This window comes from Hippopotamus amphibius, chromosome 3, assembly GCF_030028045.1.
Source record: "Hippopotamus amphibius kiboko isolate mHipAmp2 chromosome 3, mHipAmp2.hap2, whole genome shotgun sequence".
Lineage (NCBI taxonomy): Eukaryota > Metazoa > Chordata > Mammalia > Artiodactyla > Hippopotamidae > Hippopotamus > Hippopotamus amphibius.
This window is the reverse complement of record NC_080188.1, coordinates 73,172,363-73,192,972: the sequence shown is the minus strand read 5'-3', so window position 1 is coordinate 73,192,972 and position 20,610 is coordinate 73,172,363. Positions and strand designations below refer to the sequence as shown.

Here is a 20,610-nt window from a genome sequence, read left to right as displayed (position 1 = left end):
ATTGCATCTCTTTGTTACTTTTAATTATTCACACACTGACACATGCCCCCTGTGGGCCAGATCTAGTAGCAGATGCTTGGAATACGGCAGGAGCAGCAGGTCCTGGAGGTGGAGCTCTGCAAGATTAGTCCTCTGCAGGTTATCTGTGCTAAATGTGATACGGAATCAACCTGACTCAGTTATCCCTATATTTTGTTATTTCTGTGTAGCGTTAATTGCTCTCACTGAATTCTTCGTACATGTGTGTTTTTAAAACTACCACATGCTACCTTCACAATTCCCTTGGATGATTCTGCCCGTTTGTAAAACTAGACTCTAAACTCCTTGAGAGGAGGGCCCCTATCTGTTCTTCAGCATCCAACCCAGGGCGTAACACAAACGAGGTCACCATACACACAAAAATGAACAGACTTTCTTTAAAATTACTTTGGACCTTAAATGTTCTAGACTCTGTTCCCTCCTACTCCTCTTATCCTGACTTCCCTTGGGATCTCACTCTTCTATGAGCCCTTTAGGATCTTCCCATAGTCCTGGGAGGAAGTGTAATCACTCTAGCTGTAAAGAGAAAACTGTGGCTCAGCATTGTGAAGACGGACCACCAGAGATTCTCGTCTGGTTCACCGGCCGCCAAAGCTCCACACTCCACCCAGCGCACTGCACCTGCCCTCCAAGCAAACACGGAAGATGGGGAAGACGAAAACATCGTTGGGACAGGCCTAGGAAACTAAATACCATAGGATATTACTCTTTAGGAAATGGGTTTTTTAAATAATAATGCCAGCCCTCGCGTGTAAGGTAATATGAATCCCCTATTATATTTTGAGGATTCTTCCCCCTTTACAGACACGTGGAAAATATTTTTTTAAAGTTGTCCCCCTTTTAAGTCACAGAGACAGTTATTTGGGAGCTTATTGTGAAGAAAGGACCTACCCTGAAGAATTGAGCAGGCATCAATTTTTTAATTAATTAATTTATTTCTTGGCTGCATTGGGTCTTTGTTGCTGCATGTGGGCTTTCTCTAGTTGCAGTGAGCAGGGCCTACTTTTCGTTGTGGTGTGCTGGCTTCTTATTGCGGTGGCTTCACGTTGTGGCGCATGCTCGAGGGCTCTATAGCACAGGCTTAGTAGTTGTGGCACACGGGCTTTGTTGCTTGGTGGCATGTGGGATCTTACCTGACCAGGGATCAAATCCATGTCTCCGGCATTGGCAGGCAGATTCTTAACCACTGTGCCACTAGGGAAGTCCGTAGGCATCAATTTTTTTAAATTGCAATTAACCAATCAAATCAAATCAAAAATACAGTATGGATCAAACCTTGTATATTGAAACTTTTCCTCATTAAATGTGTATTAAGCCATTAAAACATGTATATGTAGGAGGAATTGTATTTTCAAATGATTTAATTCATTTTTTCAAAGTCTGTGGTAGAATGCCCTTTGAACACGTGGTGCACATGAATGGCAAATACCAAAGCAAAGCAGTGTCAAGGCTGAGAGCTTCATAAAGTCTAATTTGCTGGCATTTGGAGAAATGAGACCCTGCCACTCTCTGCTGGGGTTGCTCTTTATTTCTGACTCGGATGCATATATGTTGCATGCATTTAAGTCAAATCTGCCTCTACCATTAATGAAAATAAGAATACCTCCACACGCAAAAGAGCCCTAGGGAGACCTACTCATTCTATCTGGCCTGGGCTGCTTGGCTGGTAGAGAGTGTCCCTACCACTAAGCTATCTTCTGGTGATCTATTTTTCTTTCTTCCTTTCTTCCTTTCTTCCTTCCTTCCTTCCTTCCTTCCCTCCCTCCCTCCCTCCCTCCCTCCCTCCCTTTTCTTTCTTTCTTTCTTTCTTTCTTTCTTTCTTTCTTTCTTTCTTTCTTTCTTTCTTTCTTTCTTTCTTTCTTTCTTTCTTTCTTTCTTTCTTTTTCTTTCTTTCTTTAAAAAAAACAGAGTTTTATTTTGATGAAAAATGAGTTTACAATCATTTAGTAAATGAAGAGCAAACACTTCATTTTCCCATCCCATAACTCGAAAAAAAAATTATTAGTAAACAAATATCTGTGAACAGATTAAGGGTAGGGCAGACTGGATAGTAAACCACCTGATGGTCATACTCCCTGCATGTGACTCCCTTGAAAAGGATGAAAATGCACTGGAGATAACTGATAAGATATGGGCATTGAATCCCATCCTAATCACTCAAATAAACCCAATGACACTAATTTTTCACTCATCATGGGCAGCAAACTACACACATTTTACGGAAGGAATACTTTGATAGGAGCACTTATTTAAATTACACCGTGTGTCACAACTATAAAAATGGTTTGAACAGTCCCACTTCACCACCATATATAAAGTGTAACTATGTAATATTCTACATTTTATCTGGGGTGTGATGAATATCAACCTAGACTGAAAGTACCCCAGCTGCCGATTTCCACCACTTCTGAAAAGATCTAGATGTGTGAAAAAAGACTCTCCCCCGTACAAAGAACCAATTTCACAAACCTACTGGTAAACCAATACATTTATATAACTGGAACCTCAAGATGCTAGGGTTGTACTCATTTAAAAACCCATTCAGCTACCTTTGGTCTTTAAAAAAGCCTACACTGCAATATCCTAAACATTGTTCTATGCATCTCACAATGAAGAGAGGGTAGCCTTGCAGTGCAGGATGAGGAGAGTGGAGTGTCACCGTGGTTTCAAGAGACATCACCATAACAGCATCAGACTCTGTGCGTCAGGATCAAGGTCATTGTTGCCAGAAAGGGGATGGATAGGGAGAATACCCAGCTTATCCGCTTGCAGAGTTGGGTGCATGACTACCAGCTGGTCCTGGGGAATGTCTGCAGCAGCTGCTGCAAGGTTGGTGATAGATTTACTCTTTACACACTGAAAGTCGACATGCCGACTCTTTCCTTCTTCCTTCTCCCAAGACATTTGCATAAAGTGTCTTTGGACGTAGTTGTAAGTCCCTTCTGGGAGGCACCCAGGCCTTCTGTTTACCTCTTCTTTGTAGGCAGGATAATCATCTATTCCCAATCTAATCTTCTTAAGACCCCTCTCCTTCAAAATGGACTTGGCCACATCTCTGTTTTCAATGCACTTGAAAAATCTATATAATTTTGTGCTATAAATAATTTGTGAGAACAAACATATGGACACCAAATGGGGAAAGCTGGGGTGGAGGAGGAGGGGGTTGGGGTGGGATGAATTGGGAGATTGGGATTGCCATATATACATTACTAATAAGAAAAAATCAAATTGTGTACTTTAAATACATGCAGTTTCTTGTATGTCAATTATATCCAATACAAGTTCTTAAAAAAATAATTTGTGAATATTCTCCTCCCATCTGTGGTGGATACTCTTCATCCCAATCAATCACATCATTGTCTGTAAGCACCACTATACGGCATTCGCATTCCGCACTCTGGGCACTAGCTACCATGAGAGGCAGGGTCATTTCTTCCAGGTAAAATTCAACCTGTCTACGAGCGCCATCATTTGATAACTCATGCATTAGGGCACTGAGATCTCTACATTTAATTGTACTATATTCAAAAGAGATACAAAGATAGTCGCATGCTTCTCTCAGTTCAGGAATAGATATGCCATCAGGACAACGGATTATCCCTGTTCTGTAGTAATCCAGAATAGCTCAAAACACAGTAGAGCCAATCCCCTCTGCCAGCTCATACTCTCCCTTCTCACTGGGACGTGTAAAGTTACGTTCTCTGCCAGATCCAAACATCCTGCCCAACATCGTATTTGGCCGTGCTGTAGAAATGGATGGGTCTACAACAAATCTAGGGTTACCCACCATTAGTGTCACTCGTTCTGACGTTCTTACATTTCAAACTCCTTCTTTTGTATTTTCATACACAAACACCCTTTCCCCAGATGTCTTACAGCTACCATCTGAACTTGTCTGACTACTGTTTCTGCTGCTGTTCCCAGTACTGCTACTGGAACCATTTGGAGATGTTTTTTGAGGACGAGGACTGCTTGGACGACAGGAACTGTGATCTTTTTCACGTTCAACATGGTGTTGGAGAAGTAACATTTCTAATACAAGGAGTAAACTGAGAGTCTGTTCTTTCATGAGATGAATCTTGTGATCTGTCACCTGACCTTCGTCTATCTCTTGATCTCCTGTGTCCCCCGCTAGCACTATGTAGACTCATTTCGGTGTGGTCGACAACTGCTTTAGCAACACGTGAGGGAGTACTGTAGTCCCCCTTGAGTGTCCAGGCACAGGCCGGGGACCGCAACACCTCCGCTTCTTCCCCAACTGGATACCTCTGGGGCCACTCCAGCGGCTGCGGCTACAAAAGCCGCCCCAGCAGGTAGCAGGCCAGCTCCTAGGCTGCTTCTCTTCTCTTCTGGTGATATTTCAAAAGCAAATACTTCAGGGAGCTCACTTTACTCTGGGGTATGGGATATTAAGTGAAGCAAGCTTTGGAAAAGCAATCTGACCATCCGAAATATGTATCAATAACTTGAAAACTGTTCATGTGCTTTGATCCAATAAGCTTCCTTCTGGAATTCTATGCTGAGGCAAATTACATGAATTTGCCATTTGGAGATCTCTAGGCACCTTGAATTTCACATATTCAAAACTCTAGTTTTTTTTGTTTGTTTGTTTTTGTTTTTTTGGCCACACCATGCGGCTTGAGGGATCCCTGACCAGGGATCAAACCCATGTCCCCTGGAATGGACGTAGAGTCCTAACCACTAGACCACCAGGGAAGCCCCTCCAAACTCTAGATTCTTATTCTAACCAGCTCCACCTGCAATCTCCCTCATCTCAGAAAATGACCACTCCATTCTGCTAGTTGCTTAGGCTTCAAACTGTAGAGTCCTTCTAGAATTCTCTCTTTCATACCCCATTTCAAATGCACCAGAGAATACTGTCTGCTCCATCTTCAAAATACATTCAAGGATCCAATCACTTCTCACCATGTTCATTGCCACCTTCTTGGCATAAGTCACCATCCTCTGTTTCCAAATTATGGTTATAGCTCCTGTTTATTCTCCTTGCTTCCACACTGGGTCCAATACAGTCAGAATAAACTTTTAAACATGCATAGTCTGCATGTCAGATTATGTCATTTCCCTGCTTCAAACTCTCCAAAAGTTTTTCCTGTCACTCAGAATAAAATCCAAAGAGTTAAACTTCCTCTCATCTCTCTGATCGCATCTCCTTCACTCTTTCTCTCACTCCTTTCCATCCTCAGTGGTTTCTTTGCCATTCTCCAAGGACATCAAATACAATCTCCCTTCACGGTCATTGCGTTTACGGTGCCCTCTTTCTAGTACAAGCAGCACCCCCCCCTCTTCCCCATACACACATGGATCCCTCACTTCTTTCAGAATGCTGCTCACAGTTCACCTCATCAGGGCAGTTGACACTGATGTAAAATAGCACCTTATATAAAATAGGTCACCCTCCCTCACTCTGCTGCCTTTTTCTTCATAGTACTTGTTATTGCCTGACATAATCTACAACCTAAAATTCATCTGTTTCTCCCACCCCCAAATGTAAATTCTATGAACCTTATCTGTTTGAGTCCCTATTGGATACCCAGTTCAGTGGTTCAAGTAGCACTACTGGAAAATAGGAGCATTGTGCTAGAGGAGAGTCACAGGCACAAGCTTGGAAACAAATTAAGACCCACCTCCCACATGGATTTTTTATTTTATCATGACTTGGATTTCAGCTTCTCTGAAATAGTGGCTAGTGGAAATCAAGATCTTAGAGATTATTATTATTCTTTTCTGAACCATTTAAGAGCAAGGTGCAGACAGAATGCCTCGTCACTACTAAATACTTCAGCTTACATATTCCCCACATAAGGACACGCTTCTACGTAGCTACAATACAAACATTCAAATCAGGTAATCAGGGTTTATAAGGCACTACCATCCAATCCAGAGACCTCATTCAATTTTGCCAACTGTTCGCTTTTCCTATCTGGTCCAGTAGCCAATCCAGAACTGTTTGTTGCATTTAATTGTCATGGCTCTTAAGTCTCATTCAATTTGGATCAATTGGTTTTTCTATCTTTCTCTGTCTCTCATGAGGTTGAGAGTTTTAAAGGATACAAACCTGTTATTGTGTAAGATGCTTCTGACCCTGGGTCCATCCAATGTTTCTCCACGTCCAGACTCAGGCCATACATTCCTAGCAGGAATGCAACAGAAAAGAGGTTGTGCTCTGCTCAGCACCTCACATCAGGAGGCACGTGATGTGACTCAGCCCCTTCCTGGTGATGCTCATCCTGATCATCTGGTCAATTTGGTGTCTTCCAGATTCTTTCCAATAAATTCCCCACTTGATCAATAAGTATTTTTCAGGAGAAACTTTAAGACTAAGCTGACATCCTGCTTCATATCAAACACCCAACCACCAGCTTTAGCATTCCCTAAGGAGTCCTGCCAGAATCAATCAACACTGCCAGATGGTGACTTACTATTTCCATCAATCTTATTAGTTGGCATTATTCCATAAGGAACAGCTCTCCCTTTTTTTTCCACTTATTTATTTATTCCATCATTATTTGTTTATTCATTTATATTAGCATGGGTTCATGGATTCCTGTTTTATCCAATAGGTTGTAATCAGTTACTATCAGTATTTATTTTGATACTCACATTATCCCAGATTTGGCCAGTGGGAGCTCCTTCCGGCTGGCTCATGTGTCCTTTCAGCATGTTCCCATCATGCTTTGAGCACTTCCTACAAGAGATCCCAAGCTCACTTTGTTCTTCCCCAGTCCAAGCGCTAGAATCAGCCCTGGTCCCATTTAAGGGAGGATGGTACTTAGAAACCAAGATCTTCTGGCCACCTGATGTCTCCATTGCTTCTGGCCTCTGAATGAAAATAGCTAAGGTGTATATATGCATATGTATAATGATTTCACACTCATTTTGAATCCAATCCAGCACCTCAGGGTTCTCTACAAAGCTGAGCAGGATCCTGTGGGGCCCTTCGGGATACAAATCCTTTCTGTTTCCCTCTGTTTCTTCTTTAGTAAATGGGCTTCATTCAGCCACCTTGAACTTCCCTGGGCTCCAAAGGGCAGATTCAAACAGTTGCCTATCAGGAAGGGAGGAGATGCAGAAACAAAAGAGGAGCAGTCAAGAAACAACAGTGCAGCAACAGGGCAGGGTCCTGGTTCTTCCTCAAGGAATATAAATACAACAATATCTTTGAGTTCTTCTGCAGGAACTAAGGCCCCTACCCTGGTGGAAGATGGCAACTTCAAGCTGAGCACACTGTTCCTGGAACTCCGCTCACCAGCTGTTACCTCACCACCAACCAATCAGAAAAAAAGTCTGCACTCAGTAGAAGATGAAGACTCTGACCCCTTCCCCAAATGATTCTCCCTTTAAAACCTTTCATGGTCAAATGGAATCTTTGGAGTTGGTTTTTGGACACAAGTCCACCTTCTCCCTGGGTTGCTGGTCTCCTGAATAAAGCAACATTTCATTTCCAACCAACACTTGTCTCTTGGGTATTGGCTTTTTAGTGGCAAGCAGCTGAACCTGACTTTGGTAACATTTATAGCTTTCTTTCCTTCCATATTTGAAATTCCTTCCCCAACACTAAGAAACCTTGCTCCCATTATATTTAATATTTTACTTATTTGCCCAATGCCCCTGCAATTAATCAATCTCTCAGCCAGTATGCTACCTCCTTGATCCTGTCATCTCCTCAGACTCTAACTTTTCCTCTAAGGAAAAAAATGGCAGGGGTAGTTTTACATTCTTCATGACAGAGATTCGCTAAGCTTTGTGGCTGGAGAAACATTGCTAAGAGATAGAGAAATATGGGAACCAATTTGGTTTGTGAGGCATCTGTACAAATCCTCTCTGGGGGGGTTTAGGCAATGGACTCAGATGTCTGGTGGTTCAGGGACCAGCAGCCAGGCATTCTTCACTTTTGCCTTTTTGGCATTAGGCACTATAAAAAGCACTGTCCCGATTGCCTAGAAGCCTATTTTCTAAAATGAATAAGTTAGGGAAACACACAAACCCAGCACATCCAATACCATAGAGACAAATTCTTCTAAGTAGTTCTTCTTGTGCCTGCTTCTAATTTGGGTATAGCAGGGATTCTTTGCTCTCCCCTAACAGCCACCAGCTGTTCATACTGCTCCTGGAAAAAGAACAGTTGTACTAATGGACAGCCATTAACAGATTTCTGTAAACATGGTAAGGTCCTGGGGAAAAGGTGGACTTACTTTTGTTTTCATCATGAATGGGTCCTGAGTTCTCTGAAAGAGTGCCAGTTGGGAAGTACAAGATGCGTGATTAAGAACCATCACACAAATTGCTTTCGAGACTTGACGGGTATCTCAAGCCAAGAAAACTTGGTGTGAAAAGATAACAACCTTGCCTAGAGATCCTCTAAGTCCTCTGCTACCCGTCATGACAACCAGAATAAACACATTGAAGAAATAGCTCTCCCAATTTCTTTTCTTACAGAGTTAGAAAACAAACTATAGGAAAGCCATGTCACATGTTTGCTGCCAGATGGTAAGAAAGAAGCCCATGTCTGCGCTTATGCTAATAGAGTGGTCCCTAGACCAGCAGCAACAGCATGACCTGGGAACTTGTTAGAAAAGCAATAACCCACCTCACATGTACTGAATGAGAAACTCTGCAGCAGTGGCCATCAGTCTGAGTTTTAACACCCCCTGGGTGATGGTAATGTACATTTAAATTTGAGAGTCACTGCCCCAGATATTCGAGGCGTAGTGTTCAAAGGACCCCGCTGCCAGCTAACCTTACCCGTTGGCCCTAGGATGGGTAATTAGGGAGTTGACTGCAGTTCCTCCTACAAATGGGAAAGTTGCACATGAGAGAGACACACATTTCTCTACATTTAAGACGCAGGAAGTTGTCTCCTCACAGGTCAAGGGGTGGCTTCCCCTCTTGCCGCCACCTGGACCAAGTCGCAGACTGGGTTGAATTTGAGACCCGGCAGGGGTCGCTGCTGCCCATAAAGAGAGCTGGAGGGAGCGTGGTAAGAGAAGCCTAGAATCTTTGACATCACACTAAGCTCCTCCTTGCACGCACACATTAGACACACACACACACACACACACACCCGCGTACTCTTCTCTGCCGGCCTGCTCCCGCTACCCCTGAGCCGGCCCCTCCCGCGGCAAGCGTGCGCCGGGCGCAGTCAGCGAGGAGCCGGGCGCCCGCAGCCCAGGGGACCCGGCGCGCAGCAGTGGCGGCCGCCGCGCCCGCAGCCGGACCCGCTCGTCCCAGCGCTCGGCGACGGCGGCCCGCACACCTCGCCGGCAAGCCGGGCTTCGAGCCGCCGCCGCCGCGGCTGTCGGGCCCCCCGTCACCCCTATGAGAGAAGGAGAAGCCGGGCGAAGGAGCAGGACGCTCGGCAGCCGGACTCCGCCGCAAGCCCCGCGCGCCCCCTCCGCCCGCGCCCCTCCGGCGCCCGCGAAGCGAGATGCAGCCGCCTCGCTCCGGCTGAAAGGGGAAGGGGCCGGCGCCACCCGCTCGCTCGGAATCCGCTCCCCGCGGCGGCTGCGCGTCCCAGCCGCGGCCCCTCGGGCCCGGGAGTGAGCAGCAGGAGGAGGAGGAGGAGGACGAGCGGCCGGCCCGGGGTTGGCCGGGGCTGGGGAGGAGGGACGGCACGGGGGGGAGCGTGCGGGGGGCGGGGAGGGGGCCCCGGCGGATAAAGATGGCAATGTCTCTCATCCAAGCGTGCCGCAGCCTGGCTCTCTCAACATGGCTGCTTTCCTTTTGTTTCGTGCATCTGCTCTGCCTGGACTTCACCGTGGCCGAGAAGGAGGAATGGTACACCGCCTTCGTGAACATCACCTACGCCGAGCCCGCGCCGGACCCCGGGGCCGGGGTGGCGGGCGGCGGCGGCGGCGGCGGCGGCACCACCGCCGAGCTGCACACCGAGAAGACCGAGTGCGGGCGCTACGGGGAGCACTCGCCCAAGCAGGACGCCCGCGGGGAGGTGGTCATGGCCAGTTCGGCCCACGACCGCCTGGCCTGCGACCCCAACACCAGGTTCACTGCCCCGGCTCACGGCAAAAACTGGATAGCCCTCATCCCCAAGGGCAACTGCACGTACAGGGATAAGATCCGGAACGCGTTCCTGCAGAACGCCTCCGCCGTGGTCATCTTTAACGTCGGCTCCAACACCAACGAGACCATCACCATGTCCCACGCAGGTAAGCGGCCCCCGCGCGCGGCGCGGGGGAGGGGAGCCAGGGGAGGATGGAGGCAGCGAGAAGGATCCAGCGCCTGCCTCCTAGCTCCTTTCTGGGAAGTCTGTGCTTTGAGAAAGAAGAGAAAGAAGCGTCTCTTCCCTGGACGTACTAAGTTTTGCTCTGCGTCACTTCGTAGGGTTTACAAAGAAGAGAGGACTAACTGCATTGGGGGGACCAGCGAGTGGGTTCCGCTTAGCAGAGCGCCACTCGGACGAGGGTTGGCCGAGCGGGACTAACTTTTCGGAAGAGGGTCTGGAAGGTGGGGGCGGGGGGGGGGGGTGGCGCGGTGCGGGGCTCGGATGTTGTTCTTGGCAAGTGACCTGGCCCCGCACCTGTTTGGAATCAGGAGATCTGATAACGCAGCTCTGCACTTGAGTGTGAGCATCAGGTATACTCCTGATGGCGGCGTTTGTGTATCAGGAGGTGGGTAGGGTTACTGGGGCTGGCGCTTGCCACCACCAACTTGCTCAAGTCGGGTTTCAGCTCTTCGTGGGAGATTAAGAGCACCCCCCTCGCCACCCGCGGGTTTGACGCACATCATAAATAATACTGAAAATCCTGTGCTCTGCCAAGCTGTCATCCGGAGAAGCTGCCGGGCGGGCACGATGGTAAATAATAAGCCAACACGAGCATGGTGGCCATAAAGTTATGCCTGCTTTTCCAGTATTGTATTATCCTTTGCCCGATTGGGAGGTTAAATATGCTGAAGGTTTTCTTTATGGCGAGAAGGAGATTTCAGGATAGAAAGAATAAGCTCTTCGTGATGATCGCAAGGTGCCAGGACTAGAAATCCACGACTGCCCTAAAACTCTCGCGATTTCCCCGTGTGCCTGACATAACAGTGCTTCCATGGTAGGAGCAACAAAGTCCTCTCCAGGCTTGTGAGTAAAAGCAGCTCCTTTTAGCACCCTCGCCTCCTTGAGTCCAGGGTTACTTCTTGTTTTTTTGCGCCGGGAGAAACTTGCCCTCCTTCCCCACAGGGGTTGCTGGGTTTGAGGCTGTGGTATCCGGAGGAAGAAGGAGGGAGTGGAAGTGACAGATGCATTTTCTGACTGGAGTCACGCAATCAAAAACATTATTAAAATCTGGCTTTTAAAGAATATAAACAGTTATGCTACTGAAATGGAGTGCCAAGCTTTGGCCACATTGCGGGGGGGGGGGGGGGTGCATTCTTTGGGGCCAAGTTTTCATTCCCAGAGCTCATGTCACCTATTAGGGAAAAATACAGTGGAGTTTGCCCCTGGTAGTCATCACCAGCTGTTTCAGACAAGGAACTTATGGGAACAGCTGGGCTGGAAAAAGTTCAATGCTTCTAACACGGGGGCCAAAAATAATGCAGTACATTCATTAATGAAGAGAGGAAAGGGTAGTTAACTTCTTAGAAAATTTAGGATAGAGCATTGAGGGACATTTGTTATACTTTCTTGAGCTCAGCAGTTTTGTTGGTGAAGAGATGGTACTCTGACCTTAAACCATAAGAGCACTACGTAAACTTTATGATATTTAAGGATTTGAAGGACTATGGAAGAACATTTTAAGTCATGTAAAGGATCTTTGAAAACATATTTAATAACTAAACCTGAATGGGGAGAGCGTGAAGGAAGGATTTTTGTTGTTTTTGTCATTGTCGTTCTTTAAACTCCAAGAAGATTGTTAGCTGACTTTGCAGGATCTTTTAAATGTTTCTTTTTGCATATACATGAAATCAAACTCTGCAGCTTCCAACACAAAGTTAAGAGGCATCATTTGCTCCTGTCTAAAAAGAACTGCCAACACATTGGATCAATTAATGGCTCGCCTGTTTTTAAAGGACACAGTGAGCTGATTTTCCACACAAATGATGCTTGACTAAGAAGTAGTGGGAATAAATAAAGGACTTGGTAATAGTTTGAAAGTTAGACTAAAAAATGTCAAGGAAATTCTCTACTGTCTAACTGTTCTGTTTCCAAAAATATGTCAACATTGTATCTGCTAATAGCCATGAGGCTTCCATATTATCAATTGATGTACTGCCACATTAGCAGACTGGATTCACTTTAGTCAGAGATTGCATTGATTTCTGCTGAAGTCTCATTTATAAGGAGAGCCATGACCGGGTAGCTTGGCGAAGCTTTCAATTTAACTTTTTCTGCCTGAATCTGAACCAGTGCCAGCACTGGTCTGGCTGTCAGTGTGTTACGCTTAGCTCTAGAATGTGAAGGGTTTACTTTTTCTAGCTGAATTTAGAATTCTGATGCAAATTTATCTGTTTTAGATGTAATCTATATTTTAGACGCTAATCAAATATTCTTTTGTGAACACGGGATGCACTATACCAGAGGATCCTTACATTTGTGAATGTTTTACTTCAGTCTCCAAAAAGTGAACATCAGCCTTTGCATTTTTAAAAAATTTTACCTCTCCTCTAGATCCTTTATTTTCGGTACTGATGGCTTTCAGGTGAGGGGGAAAAAAAATCTGAATTTAGTGTTACGCAACCCATCATGTAATACCTATGCATTTGGGGTGATGTGACCCCAACACACCCACTATCTTGAAATTCAGTTAAATAAAAATCATTTCCCCTTCCTCTTTCCATAGAGCCTTTCTTTCTGATTTTTCCTTTCCTGCCTCTGATTTTGGGTTTCTGACACTTCTGCAATTATGGTTTCTCATTTACAAAGACACAGATTATCCTGGGATAGACTAGTAGCTTTAGTTTGTAACCAGTTTTTAAAACTCTCTTTAAAAATATGGCCACTTTATTGAGAGAGAGTTCACATATCACACAATTCACTTATTCAAAGTGTACAATTTAATGGCTTTTACCCTACAGACAAGAGTCGAGGACCCTCACCGCTGGTTCTGATAAGAAACCCGGTGTGTGTTCATAGTTACTTCTCATTACTCTCCAATATCCCAGCCCTAGTTAACCACTAATCTCCTTTCTGTCTCTGTTTGCCTGTTCTGGACATTTCATATAGCTGGAATCAAGTAATATGTGTTTTTCTGTGACTGGCCTCTATTATTAGCATAATGTTTTCAAGGTCTATCAGTGCTGTAGCGTGTATCAATACTACATTCCTCCTTTTTTTAAAAAGTCTTTTTTTAAATTAACTAATTAATTTTTATTTATTGGCTGTGTTGGGTCTTCGTTGCTGCGCGCAGGCTTTCTGTAGTAGCAGAAAGTGGGGGCTGCTCTTCGTTGCGGTGCACGGGCTTCTCAATGTGGTGGCGTCTCTTGCTGAGGAGCACGGGCTCTAGGCGCTCGGGCTTCAGTAGTCATGGCAAGCAGGCTCAATAGTTGTGGCTCGCGGGCTCTGAAAGCGCAGGCTTAGTAGTCGTGGTGCACAGGCTTAGTTGTTTCACGGCATGTGGGATCTTCCCGGACCAGGGATCAAACCCATGTCCCCTGCATTGGCAGGCGGATTCTTAAGCAGCATGCTACCAGGGAAGCCCAATACTACATTCCTTTTTGTTGCCAAATAGTATTTCATTGTATGTATGTACCACATAGTAAAAATTAATTAACGGACACAGGTTCTTTCCACTTTTTGGTTATTGTTCATAATTCTGCTGTGAACATTCATGTACAAGTTTGTGTGTGGACATTTCTTTTGGGTATATAGCCAGGAGTGAAATTTCTGTGTCGTATATGGCAACTGTATAGTCTAACCTTTTGAGGAACTGCGTGATTGTTTTCCAGAGAAACACACCATTTCACATTCCCACCAGCAGTGCGGGAGGGTTCCAATTTCTCCAAATCCTCATCAACACTGGTTATCTGTCTTTGATTTTGGCCATCCCAGTGGTTGTGAAGTGGTATCTTCATTGACATTTTCATTTCCATTTCCCTGATGACGAGCAGTTACTTTTTAAAATAATCTTAATTTTCTCTGCTTTTCCTTTTCTTCCTTTCCCCCTTGCTTGCCATTATGTGTTTTTTTCAGCTCAAATACATTTTGTCTTAAAGAAGAAAGGAAATTAATAGAGAAAAGCAATCTACCTCTTCCAATTGGGAAGAGAAAAAAAAGCTCATGGACCAGAGACTTTATATATCCCCTCTAAAAGAATGTGAAGAACTGCATCTTTAGCGCTTTAGAGAACTTCGTCCCAGGTTGGCTTTGTGAAAGAGCAGCAGGAGAGCTTGAGTAAAAAGCTATGTAGGAATCCAGCCTCCACATGAGAGCCCCAGAAGTGTACTTCCAGGTACAGGTCGAGGCAGCCAGATCCAAATGATCTCCTCGGAGCTGGTCAGATGCCGGTGAACCTTGAAGTGTTCACTCCGAGGGAAGTGATACAAGCCATTTCTAAAGACAGTTTTGGGAAGCGGTAGATTAGGGTAGCTTCTCGCCAACCCCTTGAGTTTGTGTGCTGGCTCTGCTCCTTTCTCGCTGTGACCCTTTGAGCAAGTTACTCAACTTCTCAGGACCTCAGTTTCCTCATTTGTGAAATGGGGGAGCCTTGGTTGGTATGAGAATTAAGTGAGTTCATACCTGTCTAGTGCTTGCGTCTGTAGCTGGCACATAGCCGTCAATACCTGCTAATCCTTATCGGCGTTGTGTGTGGTGACACACAGGAGCCACTGCGTGGATCACCAGACCCGGGCAGCTCACCGAGGCCCTGGCAGCCTTAGGAAAGAGCTCTGTATCCACCCTCTCCTGCTTTAGAGGCCACAGCCGTCTTGCCAATTTCTCTTTGTGGTTTCTGTGATTTGCAACAGGGTGTCCCAGCTTCCTCTGATGGCTGGTGAGCGTTTGAGGATTCTCCTGTGGCATTTGTGCTTTCTCTTGGCTTAAATTGAAATCTCATCAGAGCGATATGAGCTGCCTCTATATGTGGTTTATATATATTTATATGATGAACATGGTAGATCTGTGTGTGGAGGTGTTGAGTCTGAGTTATGATGTTGAAGAAATGATGCATTTTCTTTTTAACTTTTTTGAAGAGAGTGTTTGTTATCTTTTTGTCTGTTGCTAGTACATAGTTAAAGGGAAAGGAGAAAACTAAACATCTAGTCATCTAGGAAAAACTTTTGAGAGACTGGGTTCCTAATAGTAATTTAGAGATGGAGGGAGGGAGGAGATGGTTGCAGTTACTATCCAGAAAATAAGCTCAGCCCTTGGTGAGGAGGAGCCCAGCATGGGATGTATCTCATTTGTTCTAAGATTGGAGGAGAAAACGTAGGAGATTTACTGAGGCTCTTTCCTGTGTGGGTGGGTGCTAAGATTCTAATTCATGGGTTCATGTTACATTCACTTTAATTGCTGAAGTCTACCTTTGCCTTAACCTCTGTAAGGGAACTAGCTGCTAGAATGTTTTTTTTTTTTTTTTTTTTTGCAGGACTCATTTTTTTTTAGACTATTTTTGTGCAGTTTTGTTTTATGTTTTCCTTTACATAATATGTTTACCTCTCTTCAGCATATGGTAACCCTCTCTTTGGGCAGTAATAATACTGCCTGTACGGTGCCTACTCTGTGTCAAGAGTGTTGTAAGCACTTTGTGTATTAGTTCATTTAATTCTCACAATAACACTGAGCAATACGTACTGTTATTAGCGCTCTTTCACTGACCAGGAAACTGAGGCTTAGACAGGGAAGTGACTTGGTCATGCAAGTAGGACGTGATGGAAACCTGATGGAAACCTTATGGAAAACTGGGCTTGCAAACCTGAGCAGTCTGTCTCTTGAATGTGTGCTTGTAGCTGCTCAGCTTGAGAGGATACTATACAAACTAGCTGTGCACAGTGATGACTTCATCATGGAAACAGGAAGTAATCTAAAGCTGCTGCCCATTTCAAAATACTTCAGCACATCCATCAGTCAAATGTACATTGCCTTTAGACTGCATTTTTGTGACAGGAGAGATGGGATCTTATGTTTGGGACTGCCCTCCTCCAGACCGACCTCTGATTAACCATTTGGCTTTGGTCAGTCACTTTCTATACTGGGCCTCGGTTTTCTCACTTATGAAATGAGAGGTCTGAGTTAGTTGAACTCTAAGAGCTGTTTGAACTCCACAGTTTATTCCTTATATATTCAAAACCTGGGATATTTTTACTGAAATTCAAATGTCTAGCTTCTCATGAGAAAATGTGACGACAGGGGCCCGTGTCCCTGCAGAGCAGTGGCTGGCCGTTTAGATGAACAGTGTGCCCATTTCCTGGCCCAAAGCCCGTCACTGCTTATGGCCTGGCTCTTGGCTTGCTCTGCTCTTACGTGCCCCTGGCCTCAACCCTGAGGCTTATGTATTTGGAGCCTCAGCTTTATGTCAAACTAGGGTTAGTGAAGAGAAGTTACAGAAAGCAGCCTTGGTTTAGTAAAGGGAAAAAACTCATGAAGTTAGAACTGTTGAGAGATGGAAGAGGTTTTCTTGGGAGGTAAAGCTTTCTCTTGCATTCAGATGGAAACTGAACATAGGGTTTATGTACAGAGTTCTGATGGGTGATGACTGAAGGGCTTTCGCAAGCCCGGGAGCCAGTGATTGTCTATCCTTTAGATATTTAAGAAACATTTCTTAACAACAGCCTCAGTTTCCATTCCATTTCCCTCTTAAGATACATATAGAAAACTTATCATTTATGCTTGGTCTTAACCTCCCAGGCTAAAGCAATCTCACCCGCCTCACTTCGTATTTGTTTATTTATTTGGCACTAAACTGCACCTCTTCACCTGTGTCTCTACTGGCAGGCAGATATCCAATAGCCAGGAATTCCAGATTCTGTTATTAAAAGCCATCATTTAGCTTCAGTGTTAAATAACATTGTTGGCAATGTAAGTCAGTATGGTCTGGGCATTTCAAGAAACTGTATGGTTAGTTTACTCATTTCAGATCATAGAAATACGTATCTGGGGATTTAGAAGGGATTCTTCCTTTATCTTCTAATCTTTAGTGAGAAACCCATCCTCATCTCTCCTGATGCCTCTGTTCTTTAAAATCCCCTGGCTTCTCAAAAAGGCAGGAATTTTATGACCATGAAATCAGGAAAGGTTCAGAAAGAACCCAGGACTCTGTAACTCATTCATCTAGATTTTTAGGAAGGACAGATGATGTTTCTAACGCAATATTAATTTGTTTAGAAGCCAGTCTCAACTTTTAAAAAGGAAGACCTTGACCATTATTGTTGTATTTTTGGACATGAAATTTGGTATATAAAGAACTTAATATTTTGATATCCCCTGAAAGTCTTCAATTTATCCCCAGAAGAGATGCTTCATTTTGTATATACTCAGAGGAGGACCTTTAGTTACTACTGAGTGACTGAAGTGATGCTGAAATTCTGTGTATTTGATCATATAAATTGAGAGATACTAAATTTGAATTAACCTGAATAGGATTTGACTTTCATTTTATCTCAGCTCTGGAGGATTTCATTGATAATATAAAATCCAGAGAAACAAGGCTGCCTTATGCTGTGTGATTATTCTTCTACTAAGCTGAAATTATGGTGGTTCTATTAAATGAAAACCTTGTCTATAGGTATACTATGATCTTTTATTTTAAATTTTGAGGGGTTAATCACTTGGCAGTTTGACTTGTGATGGGATAAATGTGCTTTATAGATTGAAGTAAAAATATTAATGACTAGGATTAGATCTAGTTCTTTTATTTTTCTATATGAGAGGAAATTTTTCTTTTACTGCTTCAAAAGCATTGGGTATAAATTGGTTTCTACAAGTATCATTTTTTTAAAAAAATCTTTTCTATTCCATGATATAGTGGTATTTAGAAAATCTGTTTCACTAAGAAATAAGCACCATTTGCCATAAAATTAAAGCTTATGTATTGGATTGTTAGGCTTTTCCATATTCAATGTATGAATATATATTTCATGATAGAGATTTGAAAAAAAAGTATTTTTGCTTTAAATATACGGCTTATTCATTGTTCTTTCCAGGAAGAGATATATAAAGAGCTCATATATTAGGTAAGATCCAGGAAATGTTTTCTTTCTTAACCAGTTCAGCCTGTTATCTCTCCATCATAAATGGTTTTTTTCACACACAGTCCACGTAAGCACTAGGCAGACATTTGAGGTTTTCCAGAGGTATTGTCAGTGTACATATGCAAATGCCTTTTTCCCCCATAAGTATTTCTTTTCCCTGGTCCCCATTTCCTACAGAAGATATTCACCTGGCCATTCTGTAGCCATGAACTGCCTACACCTACATGTAATTCCAGATAACCCAAAGAATAGTGGAAGAGAAAAGGTGTTTCCCCCTTTATTTGTCAAGGTGTTTTCTCCTTTATTTACCAAGGTGTTTGGAATGTTCTTCCTCCCAGGTGCTCAAGACTGATTGCCTCTCTAGGTCCCTTCTCCATGATCTCATCACTAAGGCACTCTGTTTGGATAGCAGCATCCCTCCCCCTTCCCATCCCCAGCACACCCTGCCCTTCTCCCTACCTCATTTTACTTATCCGTAGCATGTCTCCTCCCGCCAGAACATAAGGGCCACAAGAAGCAAGGCTTTTATAAAATAAAATGTATGAATAATGAATAAAAAATGTCTAAAAGTTCCCAAAGCCTAGAATGGTCCCTGGTGCGTGGAAAGTGCTCAGTAAATCTTAAGATCTGTTAAATTAAGACTGGTGAACTACATTAGCATGTTAGTCTCTAATTTCATGAAAAAATATTCTATGACACTAAAATTTTTTTCTTAGCTTTCGATTTACATAAAAGTGAGGTCAGGGAGATTCTAATTTGAGTCTCCCGTTAAAATAAATGAGTCATCTTGTAGAATGTGACCTGAAGTGGGTGCCTGGTTCATGCCCTTCATCTCAGGAGAAAAAAGACACACCAGTAAGAAGCAGAAGGAAACAGAGTATCCAAAAATTTTGTGACCAAATACGATTCTGTGCATATGTTTATTGTCCTGTAGTTTTGACATATATGTGTATGTGTGTATATATTTTAAAATGAAAGACCTATGCCTTATAGAAAATTTTGAAAATATGCGACATTTGAAAAGAGAGGAAGATAACCTCAATCACTTAACCACTCACTCACTCTAGTGTTTTTTTTTTCATTCTGTGGTTACATATTTACTTTTACCAAACTGGGAATATATTGCATATGTTTTTGTAACTTTTTAAAATTTAAAGGTGCATGCTGAAACTTCTTTGATGTTTCTACTTTTCCCCTACATATAAACAGTGCTGCTGTAAACATCTTTATGTGCCTAAAAATGGGTGCATATCCATGATTACCTTCTTAGGTCAAGTTCTTGAATATGGCACTAGTAAGTCCAAGGCTATTCATGTGTAGCTGTAGAGCAGAGTTTTTCTGTTTTTTTTTTGTTTTGGTTTGTTTTTGAAGCCCATTTAGGGATGTCTTCAGTTATATGCGCACTCCCTAGTATGGCTTTCCAATGAGAAAGAAAGATCTGTTGGATTGACGGTGCTGTTGCAGGGTCCTAGCACAGCTTTCTGCGTCACTTTGCGTGGAGCTAGATTAGTTTGGCAGCCTGGGAAGGACACAGAAGGTGGAGAATCAAAAGAGGAAAAAAAACCCCCATGATAGAACCCCCAGGATTGCAATTGGTGAACCCCTCCCCCCGCCCCCCGTTCCCTTCCATTCTTCTGTGTTTTGGGGCTAAGTGCAAATTGAACAGGGAATTAGGAAACGTGGGTTTCAGTTGTGGTTCTGCCTCAAATTGGCTTTAGCGTGGGCAAGTCACTTCCCTGCTCTGGGTGTCTTTCATTTGGTTTTCTTTCCTTTGAAAATGGTAAGTAGGAGGCTCCTGGAGGGGATCATGGTTTAGATCAGCTACATCATCCTGGTTGCACATTAGAATCATCTGGGGAGTTTAAAAGTTACAGACTCCCAGGTCCTCCCTGCAGAGATTCCGACGTAATTTGCCTGGTGGCGGGAGGGAGGGGACTCTCCAGAGGATTCTGATGTGCTGCCAGGGTTGACAGCCACCACACCGGGTGATTGGAGAGTCTTCCTCTGGTTCTTCTACCCCGTGGTTCTTTACTTATTTAAAGAAATAGTGCATTTTCCTTTGACGATATCAAAATGCTACATGAGAAAAAGACTTTTAAAATGTATTAACTGTAGTGATTAAAATGGATAGTATGTGCAGTTAAGTATTCCCTCAAGACATGAATTACTGACTCACTAATAATCACCAGATTTTGAAGACCAGCACGAAGACAAACAGCAAACATGGCACGTGGAGGAAAGCACACAAACAGTAAAACAGTCAGAGAGTCAGTAATGAGTCAGAAATGATGAGATGTTTTCATCACGTTGGATGAAAATTTCATTGATGCGCTAAATCGATGATTTAGCTAAATCGTTATCTTGTTTGTTGGCCTCTGGCAGAAGAGGTGGCAATACCATGGCATTTTTCCCAAGCAGGGAGGACCC

The 20,610-nt window shown here is 43.8% G+C and overlaps 1 protein-coding gene and 1 pseudogene across 1 annotated transcript in view; one reads left to right on the top strand and one right to left on the bottom strand.

Moving 5' to 3' along the window:
* Window positions 1-2,715: 2,715 nt before the first annotated feature.
* On the bottom strand, window positions 2,716-5,001 carry LOC130848468 (BTB/POZ domain-containing protein 10-like; annotated as a pseudogene).
* A 4,717-nt stretch (window positions 5,002-9,718) lies between these two features.
* Window positions 9,719-20,610, top strand: part of RNF150 (ring finger protein 150) — a 254,113-nt gene continuing 243,221 nt past the window's right edge. Inside the window, exon 1 of the mRNA XM_057727310.1 lies at window positions 9,719-10,220. Within this exon, the coding sequence (XP_057583293.1) occupies window positions 9,719-10,220 (502 nt within the window). The remainder of the gene's footprint in view (window positions 10,221-20,610) is intronic.